General features: G+C 52.7%; 4 protein-coding genes across 4 annotated transcripts; 2 read left to right on the top strand and 2 right to left on the bottom strand.

Moving 5' to 3' along the window:
* Positions 1–3,903: 3,903 nt before the first annotated feature.
* On the top strand, positions 3,904–4,400 carry DICSQDRAFT_180511 (uncharacterized protein; the record flags this gene model as incomplete). The annotated part of the gene is made up of 2 exons (XM_007365457.1): positions 3,904–4,007; positions 4,073–4,400. 2 exons carry the CDS (start codon positions 3,904–3,906, stop codon positions 4,329–4,331), a joined length of 363 nt encoding a protein of 120 aa, XP_007365519.1. The 3' UTR covers positions 4,332–4,400.
* A 312-nt stretch (positions 4,401–4,712) lies between these two features.
* On the bottom strand, positions 4,713–6,658 carry DICSQDRAFT_169834 (uncharacterized protein; the record flags this gene model as incomplete). Its single annotated transcript, XM_007365456.1, has 14 exons — positions 4,713–4,907; positions 4,981–5,078; positions 5,143–5,150; positions 5,214–5,376; positions 5,445–5,592; positions 5,646–5,656; positions 5,706–5,735; positions 5,934–6,021; positions 6,098–6,126; positions 6,178–6,191; positions 6,248–6,313; positions 6,370–6,386; positions 6,446–6,498; positions 6,556–6,658. 14 exons carry the CDS (start codon positions 6,656–6,658, stop codon positions 4,713–4,715), a joined length of 1,023 nt encoding a protein of 340 aa, XP_007365518.1.
* Positions 6,659–9,791: 3,133 nt separating this feature from the next.
* On the bottom strand, positions 9,792–11,838 carry DICSQDRAFT_180510 (uncharacterized protein; the record flags this gene model as incomplete). Its single annotated transcript, XM_007365455.1, has 17 exons — positions 9,792–9,968; positions 10,031–10,058; positions 10,114–10,183; positions 10,242–10,249; positions 10,322–10,484; positions 10,543–10,565; positions 10,628–10,752; positions 10,806–10,816; positions 10,868–10,897; positions 10,962–11,044; positions 11,102–11,133; positions 11,246–11,274; positions 11,330–11,343; positions 11,398–11,463; positions 11,532–11,548; positions 11,605–11,657; positions 11,718–11,838. 17 exons carry the CDS (start codon positions 11,836–11,838, stop codon positions 9,792–9,794), a joined length of 1,050 nt encoding a protein of 349 aa, XP_007365517.1.
* Positions 11,839–13,192: 1,354 nt separating this feature from the next.
* DICSQDRAFT_154995 (uncharacterized protein) lies at positions 13,193–15,034 on the top strand (the record flags this gene model as incomplete). The annotated part of the gene is made up of 9 exons (XM_007365454.1): positions 13,193–13,465; positions 13,525–13,553; positions 13,607–13,656; positions 13,719–13,777; positions 13,837–14,204; positions 14,269–14,388; positions 14,443–14,811; positions 14,869–14,952; positions 15,008–15,034. Exons 1-9 carry the CDS (start codon positions 13,447–13,449, stop codon positions 15,032–15,034), a joined length of 1,125 nt encoding a protein of 374 aa, XP_007365516.1. The 5' UTR covers positions 13,193–13,446.
* Positions 15,035–16,128: the final 1,094 nt, after the last annotated feature.

Genomic DNA, 16,128 nt, shown 5'->3' with positions numbered 1-16,128 from the left:
ACAGGCATGTGGGTTGTTAGACCAGAGTTGGACGCTGCTGGGGAGCGTGTTTGGGGTATCATTCACATAGATTCCATCATTCGAGCCTGTCATCTTGTGGGAGTATACGGCAGGACAGCGCTTCCCACAGACTTCGATTACACCGACTCCCTTGATGCATTCCGTCGTTTCTACGTTAATTGGTACGCTGACTATCACTCTCATGAGATTCTAGTATGATTACATGTCCATAGATGTGTACTATACAACATGTACTTCTGCTTGAATCTGGCCCCGGAGCTGCTCCCAAGTTGTCGCCCGGAGTACTGGTTCTGAAAGCTCTTAGACCTCTGAGCGAGCGCTTTTAAGAGCCATAAGTAGTTAAGAGATTGTCAGTTTTACTGATGGGTTCGTCCCTCAACTATACCGACTGCGAGAGAGCTCTGAGGAATTGGATGTTATGTGAGAGACAACGACTGCTCAGGCCTACACTCACCGCGATCTCCGCTACACGCAAGTCAGTATTGGAAAGCTTCCAAGTAAGTGCCTCTCGAGCTCACCTACGTAGCAGACCAGAACAAAAGCGAGGACTTGGCGCGGCCGACATATGCAAACTCGATTAGTACCACGTTTATTATGCCAGGTAGATCCTCCAAGAGACGCACTCTTTTGGTTTCTCCCGTAAGCTATCCAGATGCGTAGAAGGAACAATGCTTCGCTCAGAAGCACGATGACTGCGGTTGCACCGCTAGATACAGGGATGTTCAGTAAGTGTGTATCATTCCCGTTTTTGCTACCCACAATGCCTCGTAGTAAGCCCAGCCACGGCAACTTAGGTGTAGTGATTTAGCTTTAACATAACGGTCATCTCGGGAGCCTGTCTGTATAAGCTTACAGCTGACGACGGTCGGGTTAGCGGCTTCCATTGACACCATTAGAAAGCGGTTGTACTCACCTGGAAGGGCGCGTCTGTGCTTGTGTTTACTAGTGCATAGTGCTGAGCAAGCATTCCTACAATGTACCTGTAGACATGTCTCACCGACGAAGTAAAATCTGCAACGAAGTGAAACTGATAGACTGAAAAAGGGTGCAAAACGGTGTGGTCTTACAAGGCAGCTGCGAACCCATAATATCTCACTGCGATGTACAGAAATTTGGGCAGCGTCCACCTTGCCCTGCTCCGGCGTGCGAATACGTCAAGTCAGACACTGATGCATGGATCCAGAGTGAGTTGATTCACTTCCAGATCAGCTCAACCTGATGTGGACACCATTCAGTGAACGACGAATGCAAATGCAGCAGAGACAGACAGACCTCGTCGGCAAATGTCAGACAAATGTCGTAACCAATCCACGTGACCGCTGCCGCTAAGTACAACGACCGAGTGAGTGACTAAGCAGCCCAGAGTCCAGGCCTTGTCCACCTGCTACGAGGTTCGTCGTGAATGTATCTTGAATGACTTGAAAGAACAGCTGTAATCCCTGGAGAATGGAGACTCCTGGGGGTAGTAGTGAAGCCAGAGGCGACAACGAGGAGAGAGACATGGTGGGTTTGTGCCTACTGGGAGGGTGATGCTTTTGTCGCTGTAACATAGAGTTTAGCTTCGTGGCCAGGGAGCATGAGGCCTTGCAGACAGATGCGCAGCCGTGCTTCTCGGAGAACAAAGATAGAAGCCAAGCAAGACGGTGGCGTCGGAGGCTCGAGTATGAATCCGCGACGTGGGAAGTGTCAGACGGACCGACGACTGGGAGGGTCACACATGTGAGAGGTATAGTCAAATTGGTGGATTGGTTCCTACGCCACGTGAATCGCATCCTCAAACTGTTAACTAGGGGGTGATTGCTTGAGTAGGCTCTCGTCCTTTGACCTCATCGGGGAACGCGTTTGTGATTGAGGTCTCCGAGGCCTTCCCTTCCCAGTGAGACCGACGCAGTGCGAATCAAGCTCGGTGATTCAATTCAGGGGATAGGAACGTGTTTAACTAGTGGTCAGCATATTATCAGTGAGCGTCACTTGCATACCCGTTGCGGAAAGGTCAACGTGTTCAGATTAGAGCCTAGGCGCCTTGGGGACCCGAAGAACGTCTCGCATTCGCTGGAAAGGGCCCTTCAACTTTACCAGCTAAGGTAAATACCAGCGAAGGAACTGGATAGCGTTCCGATAACAGAGGTGGACAAAAGGTCATAAACATCTGGGATAGTATCAGCTCCGAACCTGCTAGATACCATGACTTCTCTGCACATACACGTTCTTTGCAGGGTTGTCGTAGACTTCTGGTTTCCGGATTGCATGCGGCTGAGCCGAGTACTGCCTAGGCAAGCAACAGATGCATAGACCGACAGACCTGGTTTGCCTTCGGAAACCGCCTCGTTTCAAGTCTGCCCTTGAATAGTTATAACGAGTGTGTGCCAAGCTGTAGGATCCTGCGGGGCATTATCGCTGAACGGCTATCCGCTGTGTTCAGCTGTTCGACGTGCATTGTGGTTTGCTCGCTCGTGAAGTTCCCGCGCTGTCGATCGGCCCGGGAGACTCCGCAACCTGCTTGCGACACCGGAAGCCTGAGAAATCAGCATCAACATATCATGACTTACGTACGCCGAAGGACGCAAGAGCCCAATTCTGGTACCGGTGGGAAAGCACTTGCTTCTGTTGCTTTTTCACAGGATGAAGCAGCCGACGACCCCGGGGTATGACAATCTACAGAAGAACGAGAGGCCGCGGTTCTCGGGGAGCGAAACATAAAGCCTGTGTGGAACGGAGGGGTCGGAAGCCCGCCACTGAAGCTGCGACGTAGGGACAGCTAGACAGTCAGAGGAAGAAAAGGTATCAGTGGAGAGGTAAACAGAGATGGATAGAATATCACTCGAAGGAACCGTCTAATACGACAGATAGGTTCCTACGCCATGCAAATCGCTATCTTGTTAGCTCATGTGTGGTCCACGGCGGTGCGATCCGTCACATTCGGTGAGAAAGGGGGTGCAGAAATGGAATCTATGGCCTCGAAGAGATTGACCCGTATGTGGGATGACACGTAAAAGAAGGGCAAAGGGGAGAATTCGTGACAGACTTACGCTAGGAAGCGAAACATAGGATGACAGGAGCAATCGCCTACCGCGTTCAGCAGCTCAAAAACCTTGAAGTATTTTTCTCTACTATCCATCAGTCTTGTCGAGGACGCGGAAGACACATGAATGGACGGTGGACCCAAAGCCAATGTGATCTTCAATGGGATCATGCATGGCAAAGGAGCCTCCATCACCCAATGGGTGTTGTCCGATCAGATCCAGGAATTGCAGGGAGGCGCATTGGACCTTGACTGCTTTGAACTACCCTGTGCAACTTATGTGTCTACATCTTCGAGGGCAGACGAGGAAATATCGTGTGGTGGCAACGAAATCGCGGCAAATGAGAAGGGGGCGAGAGAACGTGCCCCGATCGCGTCCCAGCTTCAGGGCAGGGCGGGCAAAACGGGCGCCTCATAGTTGCCGTCTGCTCGCGCGCGTCCCCGCACAGACTGCGTGCATTACACGTCGTCCGTGAACCTCCCTAGGAGCCACAGCGTCACCACGTTTACTCCAAGATGCTACACGACCGCTGTCATTGCTGAAGCAGGCACCTCAAGCTCGGCAGAGTTGTCTCTGCGAAGACCAGCAGCTCAGGATGAGCTAGGCCGGCAGTGGAGGACGGACTGGAAACGCAGGCAAAATGTGAGTATTGCGCCCCAGCTCTCCAGCTAGAAAAAGAACACGAAGGGCTCCATTACGAGATGATCAGTGATGATCAGTGGGGGGATGAAGGTCAGATACGCGCAAAGAGACTCCCTTCATCGTCTAGTGACTCGCGCATAGACTAGTGAGGCTCATCCTTCCCTGCTTGTCCCGAGTGGAACTGCTGTCTGCGTTGCCTATATCAGCCAGCCTTGAGATGAAGCTCCTCACGGATGTCGGGCTCGTCAGGATGCCCAACACGGGAAGAGCACGCTCCTCCGCGCGTCCTTCTTTAAGGTTCGTGCATGCAAAGGTCGCCGCGTACGCGCTCACGACGCTGAACCCTGTCGTTGTGGTCGTGCGTCTGGCTGTTTTGCGCTCGGCAGCCTACGCGCAGAGGACGCGCTGCACGACGAGACGTCCGTGGAGGATGTGTGCGAGCGCGAGCTGATGGCGGGAGGAGAGCTCGCGGACGCGTTCACGCGCGACCAGCGGCAGATGCGACGAAGCTCAGTAGGAGATAGGGGAGACGGACAGAAGGTGGAGGCATGCCGGTTCATCGGCGCAGTAAAGCCTGGGGCATCGAGGACATGTCTGCGGACGTTCGTTCGCTCGTTCCTACGCTCGCCTACGTGCTCGACCTAGCCGGGATGGAGACGAACGCGTGGACTGTGATCGCGAATCAGGCTGGCTCGCTTTATGAATCGGATGCACGTCCACAGAAGAAGTGGAAGAAACCAAGACAAAATTGGCAATGCGAGATTGGGGGGTTGGAGATCTATGTGAAGGAGATGAGGGCGCATGCGTTTCGTGCGGAGGGCGACCCAGTGGGACATGGGGAGGAGAGGACGTTGGGCGTCGTCCCTGTGTCGGCGAAGTTCGCCCTGAACTTGAGGAAAGTTTTTGGCACTCTCGAGACTGCACTCAGGTCAGCCCAGGTGATTCAGCGACTGATACGGGCGGTCGAGGGTGTCAGCCGATATATACATCCGTTCCCGATGTCAGATACTAAATCTAACATGAATATCAAGCATAATGTCCCGGAACGACGTCGCGCCTCTGACACTCTTCTACATCTCCGGCAACCGTAACACCCTGCTCAGCATTCTCCGTTGTTGCTGTGTTGTCCTTGAAGCGCATCGTCGTACTCTGCGACTTGCCCCCGGACATGTTGTCGCTCCCACTGATGAATCCGCGCAGGTTCAGTAGCAGCCGCGAAGACTAGTCAGGATAAGTGATCAGTGATGGGCACCGAACTCCGGCTGTAACTAGTGCATCTTGAATTGTCACTTACAGCAACGGACGAGACGGCAACCAACCATGCGACGCCCATCCCTTCGAGAGCTCGGCCTTCCTCGCGAATAGAAAGCGCCATGTTCACGGCGTTTACGACTGCAGTGATGGACGGCAGGTGTCAATGAATGGCGTTGATGCGCGGGATATCGTGAGTACTTACGGAATATCCTGTCAGATCCCCGGTCAGCTCCGAGTCAGGAAGCACTTCAAACGAAGAGGGATGAGACATACATTGCAAAGTATGCCGTTCCATCTCGGAGCAGCAGGTAGAGCAAAGGACTGAAACGGCGCACTTCTGTCCACTTGGCCAGCGGGTTGCGCTTGGCTTCGGACAGCTCAAGCTTAAACGCGTCGCCGGTGAAGAATTTGTATAGCATCAAGGCGAAAAACGTCGCTATGCACAGGGGGGACTCAGCAGATAGTAGCTTGGCTATCGGATGAAGAGGTAGGACAACGACACACTTGCGACCGTACAGTTGACAACCCATGAGGCAAGGGATTTCCTGAGAGGTACACTCGCGAGGGTGTAACATCCAGGTAGGGGGAAGTTCGCTGGGCGCGGCAGTATTGTGATTAGGCGAGCCTCCACAACGCTTATGGGGATCGCCGCCTGCATACGTCTGACATCAGTAGTACCCTTCGCATCGCAGGAATTCCACCCACGGCAATTTCCGCTGTACCCCTGTGAGCACTTCGTCTAGCTTGAAATGGTCCGTGACTCACCAGTGTAGCAGAATGCGATGAGAGCCCGCGCTGCGGACGATATATACACTTCGGGTTAGTCCTCGCGCCGAACCAACCGTGTGGGACGGCTGACCGTATCTGTTCTCTCGGTACGCAGCCCAGAGTCTGAGGACGAACATGCCTTCGCTAAAGAAATTTAAAGATTCGATAGCACTGTTGCGCCTGTTCTCAGAAGATGTCCTCAATATCGACACGAAGGCCACGCACAATGCCTCGAACCAGGGCCATCCGCGGCATCTGCAGACAAGCCCTTTAGTTCGGAGTGCATCATTCGGATACTGCGGGCAGAAGCGAGCTTACATCTAGCACCCAGTCCAGACGGTTCAAGAAGAGTGAGCTGCGTAGTTATTCATCGAGCCGAGGTTGCTTACTCCAAATGGGGGATCAGGGCTGGAATTGACTGAACGGACGTTGAGCACTCAACTTTTTTGAGAGTGTCCTCACAGCTTACCCGATAGGTATAACCTGCACCGAGGGCAGTGAGAATGTGCGGCAGTGAATGCATAGGACGAAAGACGCACAGAGAGGTTGAGAGAGCGTAGTACCTCACAAGGAAGTATAGAACTTTGGGAAGTGACCATCGTGCCCTGGACAGGAAAGGTCAATTCCAGCATTACCGAGCTCATATGTTCTAGGTACTCACTTCCACACAAGTTCGACCTAATCATTGAACGGATGGTTAGAAATCATCAATCAGAAGCATTCAAAATATCGTATACCTCCTCGGCTAGGGTGAGACATATGTCGTAAGCCAGCCACGTGGACGCTGCGGCTGTCAAACCCGCTGGTGCTCAGGCAGTGGTTACTCATGAAAGTATACGATACCGACCTGCCGCCCTATTCACCACAGTCGTGTCCCCAATTAGCTGAATGAAGAGCTCTATACCCTGAAGGAGCGATAGTCCAGGAGGCAACAAAGAGGTGAGCGACATGGTGACAATGGCTGTTGTCTGTTGTTCTCACTCCGACGCATTCGAGTTCGAGTATATAAGTGAACGCCAGACTGCGGCTCTCGAATGCAAGGCACTGTCCCCATAACGGTTCTGCATGGGATCTGCCGTCTGCTGGCCCGCCACCGTGGTTCTCGGGCTGAGGCTGCAACAATCCGCAACTGGGATTTCCCTCTCAGGAAGACGGCTTTGGCACGGAACGGCTTGACAATCCGGTATGGGAACCCACGGAGTTCAGTTAAGTCACTGTATATCCCATATGAAGCTGATAGGCGTTCGATGGTCCGGTGGTATATGTGCCTATACCCGTGCGACTCTACATCTTGATAAGGCCATACATCACTGGTGACGTAGACATGGAAACAGTAGAGCTGGTCAGTTTATAGATACTACTGGCAGTCACAACAGGGGGAGGGACCAACCACGAGAGAGGCAAGGTGTAGGAAGGTAGTCCTTGCTTTCGTCTCACTAAGCTAGGAATCATATCGTGATCAAGGTCCAGAACGTTCATGATGCGGCAGATGATCGAGGAGCCTGGGACATGAGCGGCTGCAGATATGTGAGCACCCGTGATTCTCGGGGAGCAGACGCAAGAGGCAAATAGGGCGACAACGATGGTGTCAGAGGCCCCTACGTAATTCGCGACGTGGAAAGCGTCCCACCCAATGGGAGGATGCAAAGCGAGGAGAGTATGGAGAACCTCCGAAGGCGTAACTCAGTTCGATAGATTGATTTCTACGACTGCGAATCGCACTCCTGTTTCTGCTTGTGTGGTGCGTGTGAGTGGGTTTACCAGTCCCAGTCGGGTTCGAGTAGGCTCGGCCCAACAGGGCCGTTGATCACAGTATCCGATCTGCCGTGTAGGCAGGGCAGGATGCGAAGGTGCGGCCAATGAGATCGCTTGCAGCCTCTTGATACCCATCTACTAACTAGATCAGCTACATACTCAAAATACCATCATGGTATTTCGAGCATGAGTCATGTGTGTTTGTAACGGATCAACAAAAGAGCAACGAGGTGGACTCATCTTAGGTGATCGACATCAAACAACCCGTTGCGAGAAGGCGGGTGAACTAAGATTGGAGCGTCCTGCAGACTTGAAGAATGTCTCAAGTTTGCCTGGAATATGTTTGATTAACGGCCCTGTCGAATAGCGATCCCTTTACATGGAGCTAGGGATTCGATAGACGAACAACAGCCGCCTGCTCTAAGCACCCAGGGACCGCCTGCGGAGGACACCTCATGCATCGATGACCGTGGCAGACAGCCAAGGGACGGTCGGCCTCTCTGTGCACCACGAAGTACGTCGAGCGTGTTTGGCTCAGGGCGGCGACGGACCTTGCGGACAGCGCTACCGGACATTGCCGATAATAGACGCTCCCTTAGGCGGCGGAAGCCAATACTCAGCCCGTCCCCTCCTCGTGCGTTTGGCTGCAACACTGGTACATAGGGGTGTGAAGACAATGGACGAGGCACTGACCCCGTGTTCTGCATGATTACCGCCCGTATATTTGGTGATCGCCGTGGTTCTCGGGAATGAGCCGCGCTGAGGATCGGACAGTCTGCTATAAGAAGTTTCCTCTCAGACGGCGAAGTTAGGCACGAAACGGCTTGACTAATCCGGTAATATGAGAAGGAACGAAGTCCAGTTATGTCCCACACGAAGCTGACCAGTGATTGGCGATCAGGTGCAGACCAGATCAATGCACCAAGGGCTCGAAGCTCGAATCCCAGGTTTGTAGACTAGTTACAACTGCGTTGCCCTAGTACTATAGAGTTCCCACCTTGTCTGAATCAATTTTGCCCGACATCTACACGTGCACAGTGGCAGAGGATCGGGGTGGACCTTCCCCAGCTTGCCTCAGCTGATCGACCCTTGGCTAGGTTTTGGAGCTCGAACCGGATCGTGGTTTGGTCACTTTAGAACTGCTGTTTACCGGTAGCTCCGCGCAGGTTGAGTACGAGGCGCGAAGCCTGAGAGATGACCATCACCCTGTCACGCTTGACATACATAGGAGAATCGAGGGATACTAACAGAGACAGAGGCAATTGCGAGAATCACCCACTCATGATTTCCTGATTAGTTGCGCGCTCACCAGCGATACCTGCGGCGCACGTACGGTACACCCACGGCTTGGACTCAGGCTCCGATCTATCTGCGATTGAAATGAATAGTGATTGCCATGTTCAGGGTGCTGGCAGCTGCACGCGATCTTGTATGTTAACCGTGTACCCCATTTGAGAAGAAGCTCAACTTACAGAACATCCTATGTGAGTCAATAATAGACAGTATTAGACACCCCCGGAGGTAACAATGCAGCGAGAGGGGACAACGAGGAGAGAGACATGGTGGTTTCCTATGCTTGGACCTCTGCCAGTGGGAGGATGGGTGCTCGCTTTTGTTGCCGTAACATAGACTTCAGCTTCGTAATTCAGGACTATGTTGCGGTAGATGATCAACGAGTCTAGGGCGTGGGCGGCTGCAGATAGATGAGCGACCCGTGGTTCTCGGGAGCAGACATACTTAGAAGCCAAGTGTTACAACTCTGGCATCGGAGGCTCACGCATGAATCAGCGACGTGGGACTTGCCAAATAGTCCGACGAATGGGAGGGCCACAGAAGGGAGATGAGAACGAAGAACCGCCAAAAGCATAGCTCACTCTGACAGATTTGTTTCCATGCCGTGCGAGTCGCAATACTGTTGAATATCTCTGAGTTGCCATAGTGTCCGCCGGACATCGCAAGTGGGAGAGGGCAGGCGAGCAACGAGGTAGCCTCTGAATACATCCCTTGGCCAAGTGAGGCCCCTACTCGACATGTAAGAAGCCCTTGTAGTTAATCAAGGAAGAGACACGGTGGACTTACGCACGACAAATCATAGGTGATCAACATCTCGCAGCCTATTGCGATAAGTCGGCGAGCTAAGATTGGAGCGTGCCCCTGCAGAACCGGAGAAAGTTTTCAGTTCGCCTGGAGTCTGCTGGATGACCAATGGAGATAGATTGGAGTGACGAGCCTCGGGCTGAAGTACAGCAGATTATTTACATAGAGTTAGGGAGCTGATAGAGAAACGACGGCTGCCTTAGCTAAGCGTCCTGAGAACGCCGGCGGAGGCTATGCATCAACAATCGTGGCAGACGGTCGGTCCGCGATCGAAGCCTCTCGGGGATCCTCAGCCGAGCCCCCTCTTGGTGCGTCTGCCGGCTCAAAGTACATGGTGGTATATTGACTTGGGAATTTCTCGCGCTGCAGAGCGGTGACCCCACGCAAGTTGAGCGTAAGGCGCGAAGCCTGGAAAATCGACGTTAGCATGTTGTGACTACTCGCGCCGGAGGACCGGAGACCATACTCACCGATATCGAGGAGACGGCGAGAATCACCCTATGAACCGCACGCTAGTCAGCCACATACTCATAGGCAATCACGACGCACTTACGGCACGCCCGTGGCTTGAATCTCTCTGCGATTGAAGTGGATGGTTATGGCCATATTCAGCGTGCTAGCAGCTGTGTCCCACCGACATGTGTTGGCCTTCAAATACGTGTTAGGGAGGACTTGACTCACAGAACATCCTACAGAAGGCAGTGTGTCAGCGCATGCTCCAGAATCAGATGAGATACCTAGGTCGAAGGTGCCCAACTGACATTGCGAAATAGAGAAGGCCATCCGTGACAAGCAGGTATACCAGCGGACTTAATTTGTGCAGTTGAAACCACTCGCCAAGGGGATCACGTCGTACTCTGATCAGCTCTGCTTTGAATGCGTGACTATTGACGAACTGATGGATCATTAGCACTAGATAGGAGGCTATGACAGGAAACGTGAGTGAAACGGCTCGATACGGCTTGTAGTAAACGAAGCGTACTGGAGGTAGCACAGGTCACGACCCTGAACAACAATAGAGGAAATCAGATGATATTCAATGCCATGATATATAATGCGAGGCGCACCAAGCCGGCAGGGTATTTTTGAGAGAAACCGTGGCAGTGGTGAAACACCCGGGGAGGGGAAAACCGGATGGACGCTGCAAGACAATTAAGTTTCGCCCCTCTACGATACCGATCGCAAGAGAGCTCTGATGGTCCCCGAGTTAGGTACGAGGCTGTGATAGGTCAAAATCATGCATACTGCGATCTCGGCTATGCCCAAGTCAGCTCAAAGCGCACTGAGGAAGTGCATGTGAGACTCACCGATATAGCAAACGAGAACGAAGGCGAGGACTTAGTGGAGTCGACCAGTACAGCGTCATTTCAATGATATGCGTATGAGGATAGATCAACATACTCTTCTTGCTCTTTCCATAAGCTACCCATATGCGTAGGAGGAATGATGCCTCGCTCAGGAGCACAATAGGTGTCGTTGCGCCGCTGCATACACCATCGATCAGTATGCAGTCATGAACTAGCCTGATGAAGTTTACTCACAACGCTCCGTAGTAGCCCCAACCACGGCATCTCGAAAGTGATATCAACGACGATGGTAGCTTCAGAGACGCAAACGATTCGGCTTACAGCTTATAACACGCATGTAAGATTCACTAGACGCCCCAGGCAAACCATTTGACTTACCTGAAAGGGTACTGACATGCTTGTGTTCACTACGGCAGGGGGTTCAACGACAGTCCAGTCCAGACATTCTCCGACATGCCTCACCTACGAAATAGAACCTTTGAATAATGAGCCAAACATAGACGTCGATGTGAACCAGTGACGCGACTCACAATGCCGCTGCAAAGCCATAATACCTGACACCAATGTACAGAAACTTGGATAACGTCCATCTTGCCCTGCGGTGGCGTGCAGACATGTAAGACTAAGGGCTAACAACTGTACCCGCATGCCATTAGTGATTCACCTCCAAACGAGTTCAACCTGATTTGCACACTGTTAGTAAACGAACAAAACACTGGCCACGATGGCGCTCATACCTCCTCAGCGACCGTCAAGCAGATGTCGTATCCCATCCATGTCACCGCTGCAGCTGATTCGAAGAGTAAGTGAGAGTGTCGCTCCATAGATATCTTAGGGTTCGCAAACTCACCTGCTACGAGGTTCGTCGTAAACGTATCTTGAACGACTTGGAAGAACAGCTCTAGTCCCTTGGTGACGGATACTCCTGGAGGTAACAAAGAAGCGAGAGGTGACAGTGACGATAAAGACATGGTGGACTATGGTGCTCCCATGGGAGTACGTGCTTGCTTTTGTTTCTCTTACACAGGATAACCCCCCATGATCGGAGACCAAGACAACGACACTGTTGCGGGACGAGTCTAGGGCACGTCGGCCTACAAATGCAAGATGAATGAGCAACCGCGGTTCTCGGGAAGCAAACTTAGAGGCTCAATGTAACAGTGGCGTCGGAACCCCGCGAATGAGCCCGCAGCGTGGAAATTACTCGACACGCGGATGAATGGGATGCCACGGAGACGAGACATGGGTGTGGTAGGATGGTGATCTGCCGAAGAATCTGTCACTTTTGACAGATGGGTTCCTAGACCGAGCAAATCGCAATCTTTTTAGTTCCTAAGTATATGGACGACCGCAGTGCAACTGTCATATATATCAATGGACTTGTGGTAGTCGAGACTCGAAATCTGCGGTCGTTGTCTCCGATGCACGGCCGTGTCCCAAGCAGATCGCGAGAATAAGTGGCGACTTACTAATGGCGTTGTCAATATAAGATTTGATCTCGTGTGAGCCGACAAAAGGAGTTGGTATGGAGATGAGCACAGGAAAGCAAAATTGTATACGCAGGTGATGATAGATTATGAAGGCAACGAGACGGGATGGACCACAAGCGTTCTCCTCGATCTCGTGCACGTTGACTCCTCCACCTTCGCTCCTAGTTTGAACGACAGGATATTGTGAGCCATGGTTATGCTACGTACAGAGGAACAAAGGCCACGAGACACACCAGCTCGCAGGACTCCCAGTTGACAAGGATATTGAGTCTTTGTTGCTATCGCTCTTCCTCCATGACCTCAAAGAGACGTTCCTTATGGACATGAGCATCGTCAAAAGCCACAAAGAACGACATGGCAGTCGCAACAAGGTAATGAGCGAGATACAACGTTGATGAGTCCATATTATCGGACGTCTGCAGCTTGTACTCCCACGATTACAGTGCTTTGCAAAAAAGATTGCAGACCGAAGTGCGCAAAATCCTGTTTGGCCGTGTTCTGTCCCCCGTCGGCTACGGCGAGGATTCCTGTTTCGGACACCGGGGCGTTCACAAGGACTCCGTTCGACAAGACCGTGCTTGAGTCTGAGCCCGCTTTCAATCGGGTGCAAACATGCAAAACGATATTCTTTGTCTCCAAAATGCAACCTCTTGAATATCTTTGGTGGGGTTTCAGCTGAAATATAGACCATGCTGCAAAGAGGCTTCCGGCATGGGAGGCGTTTCCCCGAGTGGTCAAACAGGGCCAAACCGGATTTTGCGCGCTCCGGTCTGCGATCTTTTTTGCAGAGCAAGTACCGTTGGCGCCGCTGTTTATTGCTTGTTGACCGCCGCTACGTCTCCGGCGGACTCGAACAACGGCTTTCCATCCTCGTCGTGCTGTTTGTGATTCTGAGGACTCTCGAATACCTTGCGAAGTCAGCAAACTCCCTTGACGGTCCAGTGAAAGCATTCTCCAACTCAACGCGCAACTACATAACGCAACCTCAACCTGCTCAAGTCTATCCGAAGTTTGATCTCGCAGCCTCAACATCCGTGATTACAGCTTGAAGGTATAGGAAACTTGTGACAGAAAGGAGCATAGGACAAAATGAGCAAAGTCGTCTTTGGTGTGTGGCTCTCCTCTTGTCTGTAATACCATGCGATTGAACCAGCGTTGCCTGCACAGTGGGCAATGTCCCTTATAACATGGCGGAAGTGAGTGATTGTTTTAAGAAGAGCCGAGCGGGCGTTCATGACAATGAGATCAGGACCAGCTCATAGACGTCTTCAAAAGTGTCGGCCAGGTTGTTGGTCTGCGGTACGTCCACATTCCCCATCCCCACATCATCTCACAGTGTTCATGGCTCCTCCGCGCCGTAGACTAGTATTTGACAGAGATACAGGCAAGCCTAAAGGGTATGGCTTCTGCGAGTTTGCCGGTCAGTTTCATCTTAGACATGTCATATGCGCACAATATACCAACTTCCTATATCGTTAGACCATGAAACCGCAGCCTCCGCCGTTCGCAACCTCAATGGCTATGAAATTGGCGGTAGGCCACTCCGAATCGACCTCGCAGACTCGGATCCGTTCCTTGAGGGCAAGACAACGGTGCGTGGCGAGATCATAGACGGTGGCGAGACACGCGCCCAATGGCGCGAACGCAACGAACGGGAACGACATGACCGCGACAGATATGGTGATCACCACGACCGACTCGGTCGGAGTAACGACCCCAATGCCTTCCTCCAACACTTGCCGAAAGGCGTCCCTCTCCCACATGGGTCCAACGCGTTGGATGCGATCAGCCATGTACTCGCGACCACTGACCCGGGTCAGATTCTCGAAGTCTTGGCGCAGATGAAGGTCCGCAATCTTTGAGCAAACATCTCACTGCTTCATCTGATCTTCGATGGCACCCGACTTATAGGCGTTCATCATCACACACCCTGAACATGCTCGTGCACTATTGGTGGCGCACCCCCAACTAGGATATGCGCTTTTCCAAGCACTTCTCCTGCACAAGATAGTCGACCCTGCCATCCTCCAAGTATGTCTCCAATGTCTCTCTTATGCCTTCCGCGCCCTCAAACAATCACCCCAGCGCATGCTCGCAGCCACTGGCGCGACAATCCCCCCCGCAACGTCAGCGCCACCTCCAACACAACCCTCCCATCCCGCTCCTCCTTCCTACATGTCGACACCTGCGCTTCCGCCAGGGTCGATGTATGCGCCCCCAATGCCACCCGCTCCTACCCCAATGCAGCACCCCGCACCTCCAGTTCCGCCACCGAGTATGTATGGGCAGCCTCCGCCGCAAATGCCTCCTTACTATCGCGGTCCGCCGCCTCCCGCGCCCCCGCCTGTCGCGGCGCACCCACAGCAGATGCCCCCCGCGCATATGCCTCCGCCTGTGATGCACTCTCAACAGCCTGCGCCACCTCGTCTCCCCGATCTCGACCAAGCGCAGAGGGTACGCACTACCGCTGTCCACGATGAGGCTGCGTTTCTGATGGCCGCTGTTTCGTAGGACATATTGATGCAAGTGCTGAACTTGACGCAAGAGCAGCTCAATACGCTACCTCCGTCGGAACGAGACCCGATCTTGCAGCTGGTACGGGTCGTATATTCTGCAAATTTCCAACGTCCTCGCTGATTATACTGCACAGAGGAGACAATTCGGTGTCGACACTTGAGATGTCGACGAGTGTGTATGATGGCGTTTTGGCAGCTACGGTCAACTTATCCATGTTCAACTGTGCTGCATACGTGCGCCAATACACTCGTTTCGTTGTCTGACTGAGAGTGCGGCGATTGCGGTTCAGACGTATGATGAACGTCCAGTGTATACGACCAACCTGCGTCCGCCGCTAGCCTTTGCCTCCTCGTCGATTCTTCTACCGCTACCATGCATGCTTAACAACCGGCGGCAACGGCGTCTTCCCATATGCATACATACTTACCTCTGCTTGCTTCAGTACATGCGTTGTACTTCGCCCCAAGACAATGCATTCAAGCCAAACCGATCACATTCGCTAGCCCCCCGATCTCTTGGGATATCTTGGCGCTATCACAACTCACAGGCATGTACGTGTCTTTGCGCTATCCTCTAAGACTCTCGACTCGGAGAACTGCTCACCTATGAGATGCTCTGCAAATTCACTTCACCGCTATTTCCCAGATAGCGATGGATATCCTATCGCGGGGCATTTCCCCGCATCGCTTGGTACGAGGACGGGGTTCTATGAACGAGGCACAATTGGACTGCTGATGATTGGGTTCAAATTTCAAACCCCATACAGGGAACCGACGCCATTACGGACGCACACGTCCAAATGTATCCCTTCCTCTTGTCGTATACAGGCGCCTACTTAGCGCCCTATGCGTGCAGCATACTCAATTCATGTCGGTCGCTCAAGTCGCGGCGCATCGGCAGGGTGGCTACACCCTGCTTGTTCACTCGATTGTTACCGCTGGAAGCCCTGAAGTGGACACACAAGTATGTTTCTGCACGTTTAAAGCAAAATCGGGGGGATGGTGCTCAAGTTCAGACAGCGGTCTTTCGGTCACGGTTCCCAGCAGCCGTTTATAGGCGCCCCTCAAGCGCGCGAAGAAATGAGCGGCCGACGAGAAACGAGCACTCTGTAAACCAGAACAGGCAGGTGTCTCTTTGGATGTGTGCATCCATTTTGTCGATTGTGTGTGTGTGAGTTGACCATCCAGCTTTCTGTTTCCCCGTTAACGCTCTGGGACCATCGGTCCGTTCCTCATGACCCATGGTCGTCTTTAG

The sequence above is a fragment of the Dichomitus squalens genome (assembly GCF_000275845.1).
Source record: "Dichomitus squalens LYAD-421 SS1 unplaced genomic scaffold DICSQscaffold_12, whole genome shotgun sequence".
In the NCBI taxonomy this organism is placed as follows: domain Eukaryota; kingdom Fungi; phylum Basidiomycota; class Agaricomycetes; order Polyporales; family Polyporaceae; genus Dichomitus; species Dichomitus squalens.
This window is presented reverse-complemented; position numbering and strand designations above follow the sequence as displayed.